This window comes from Coregonus lavaretus (genome assembly GCF_964263955.1).
Source record: "Coregonus lavaretus genome assembly, chromosome: 32".
Classification (NCBI taxonomy): domain Eukaryota; kingdom Metazoa; phylum Chordata; class Actinopteri; order Salmoniformes; family Salmonidae; genus Coregonus; species Coregonus lavaretus.
The window spans coordinates 32,207,986-32,210,857 of NC_140019.1; the positions used below are offsets into that span (position 1 = coordinate 32,207,986).

Sequence of the window (2,872 nt, forward strand, 5' to 3'; positions counted from 1 at the left end):
GAACAAGCTTTATGTCCCCTAATGCACTAGGTTATTTTGTCACGCAATGATAACTGACTTGATGTACAGAAATGTGGCGTTATTATTAGCCAAATATTATTAGCCTTTAGATATTTTGTTGCAACTTGTGGCATACTCTCTCTCATAATATAATAATGTATGCCATTTAGCAGACGCTTCATCCAAAGCGACTTACAGTCATACATGCATACATTCTACGTACGGGTGGTCCCGGGAATTGAACCCATTATCCTGGCACTGAAAGCGCCATGCTCTACCAACTGAGCACACACAGACACATAACTCTCTCTCTCTCGCTCTCCCTCTCTCCCTACCTCTCTCTCTCTCGCTCTCTCTCTCGCTCTCCCTCTCTCCCTACCTCTCTCTCTCTCTCGCTCTCCCTCTCTCCCTACCTCTCTCTCTCTCTCGCTCTCCCTCTCTCCCTACCTCTCTCTCTCCCTACCTCTCTCTCTCGCTCTCCCTCTCTCCCTACCTCTCTCTCGCTCTCTTCTCTCGCTCTCCCTACCTCTCTCTCTTGCTCTCTCTCTCTCTCTCTCTCTCGCTCTCCCTCTCTCCCTACCTCTCTCTCGCTCTCCCTCTCTCTCTCTCTCTCGCTCGCTCCTCTCTCTCTCTCTCTCTCTCTCTCTCTCTCTCTCTCTCTCTCTCTCTCTCTCTCTCTCTCTCTCTCTCGCTCTCCCTCTCTCCCTACCTCTCTCTCTCTCTCGCTCTCCCTCTCTCCCTACCTCTCTCTCTCTCGCTCTCTCTCTCGCTCTCCCTCTCTCCCTACCTCTCTCTCTCTCTCGCTCTCCCTACCTCTCTCTCGCTCTCCCTCTCTCCCTACCTCTCTCTCTCCCTACCTCTCTCTCTCGCTCTCCCTCTCCCTACCTCTCTCTCGCTCTCTCTCTCTCGCTCTCCCTACCTCTCTCTCTTGCTCTCGCTCTCGCTCTCCCTCTCTCCCTACCTCTCTCTCACTCTCCCTCTCTCTCTCGCTCGCTCGCTCTCTCTCGCTCTCTCTCTCCCCTACCCCTCTCTCTCTCTCTCTCTCTCTCTCTCTCTCTCTCTCTCTCCCTACCCCTCTTTCTCTCTCTCTCTCGCTCTCTCGCTCTCCCTCTCTCTCTCTCTCCCTACCCTCTCTCTCTCTCTCCCTACCCCTCTCTCTCCCTCTCTCTCTCTCTCTCTCTCTCTCTGTAGGAGTGAGGAGGAGATGATGTCGTGGATATTCCGTATTAACCTGGTAGCAGCTCTATTCTCCGCTCCGGCCTTCCCTGCTGCCATCGGCTCCATGAAGACGTTCTGTAGACCTCTACTGCCCTCCTCCTCCACCCGGCTAAGCCAGGTACACACACACACAAACACACACAAACATTAGCTCATGTGTGTGTGTGTTCATACAATCACACACATGCACGATGCACACACACATTCTCTCACACATTCGGTACACACACAGCCACAAATATAGCATAGTGCACCCTAAATTGATTGTGTTATGTGATTGGCTGTTACTGGTACCTGCTGGTTGATGAGTTGCTGTGATTGGTGCAGGAGGATCAGCTGCAGTCTCACGAGGGGAAGCTGAAGCAGATGAGTGTGGAGGTGGAGGAGCACAGGAAGAGCCCGCCCTCGCCTTCTCCCAAGAGCAGAGAGTGGGAGGAGTACCGAATCAAAGAGCACTACCTCATATATGAGGTGAGAGAGTGAGAGAGGGAGAGGGAGAGAGAGAGAGGGAGAGAGAGAGGGAGAGAGAGAGGAGAGAGAGAGGGAGAGGGAGAGGGAGAGAAGGCTACAGGTCTTCTGGCCGACACACCTTTGCGTAATATGTATAGTTTATCTTAAAGGAGACGTTGCATCTCTCTCTCTCTCTCTCTCTCTCTCTCTCTCTCTCTCTCTCTCTCTCTCTCTCTCTCTCTCTCTCTCTCTCTCTCTCTCTCTCTCTCTCTCTCTCTCTCTCTCTCTCTCTCTCTCTCTCTCTCTCTCTCTCTCTCTCTGCATAGGTCTGGGTAAATTTCAAATAGATGTGCTGTTGTTGTGTTGTTGCGTTATAGTTGTGACAGAATCACAATATCAATGTCCTATATCCCCATCATGAGTTCATTTGTCATGAATCCTCTTACTCTCTGTAGGGGAGCATTGTGTAATAGCTGTGTTAAATGAGTCTGATATATGCATATTTATAGTCACATTATCTTCATTCCCCCTCTCTCTCCATTGCAGAAGAGTCGGTACGAGACGTACATCAACCTGCTCCAGGCCAAGATGAGGGCAGAGACAGATGACCTGGAGAAGATAGAGGCTAGCGTGATGAGCGGGATCGGGGAGGGCCGAGGAGGGCGCGAGGGCTACCTCCGGAAGACCCAGTCCTCTCCTTCCATCAGCCAGCACGGTCTCAACAGCAGGGCTTCTGGACGCACTGGCCCGGGCCAGCAGAGTTGAGAGGAGAAACCCCTAAAAACATCATGCACCCCCGTAACTGTCCTCTGAGCCAGAGGACTCACCCCCCCCCCCCCCCCCCCCAAACGCCTGAGAACTGGAACCTCATATCCAACCAACTCCCCCAAATCCTCCCTCCTTCCTATTTCATTGCACAGTATAGCAGTAATAATTGTTCCAGCTATACAGTATTATTGGTGTTATTTAACCAACAGCTAATTGTCGCTGGCAGTGCTTATAAGAACACTTCTAACAGAGAACACGAAGACGTGGAAGAAAGGATGAAAGAGAGGACTTACCTGCATAAAGGAAGTGACATCATAAGGAAGTGTGATGTGTAGTTTTTTGGTTTGAGGAGGTGGATGGTGGATTTCAGGGTGAAGGGGTACAGTAGCATAGTAGTAGGGCGACAAGTAGCCTAGCGGTTAAGAGCGTTGGGCCA

At 51.2% G+C, this 2,872-nt stretch overlaps 1 protein-coding gene across 1 annotated transcript in view; it reads left to right on the forward strand.

Moving 5' to 3' along the window:
* Nucleotides 1–2,433, forward strand: part of LOC311107351 (PH and SEC7 domain-containing protein 2-like) — a gene marked incomplete at both ends in the record, with an annotated part of 27,635 nt that extends 25,202 nt beyond the window's left edge. Inside the window, 3 exons of the mRNA XM_084149838.1 lie at nt 1,192–1,336; nt 1,546–1,689; nt 2,215–2,433. Coding sequence (XP_084005964.1) covers nt 1,192–1,336; nt 1,546–1,689; nt 2,215–2,433 — 508 coding nt within the window. The remainder of the gene's footprint in view (nt 1–1,191; nt 1,337–1,545; nt 1,690–2,214) is intronic.
* Between the last annotated feature and the right edge of the window lie 439 nt (nt 2,434–2,872).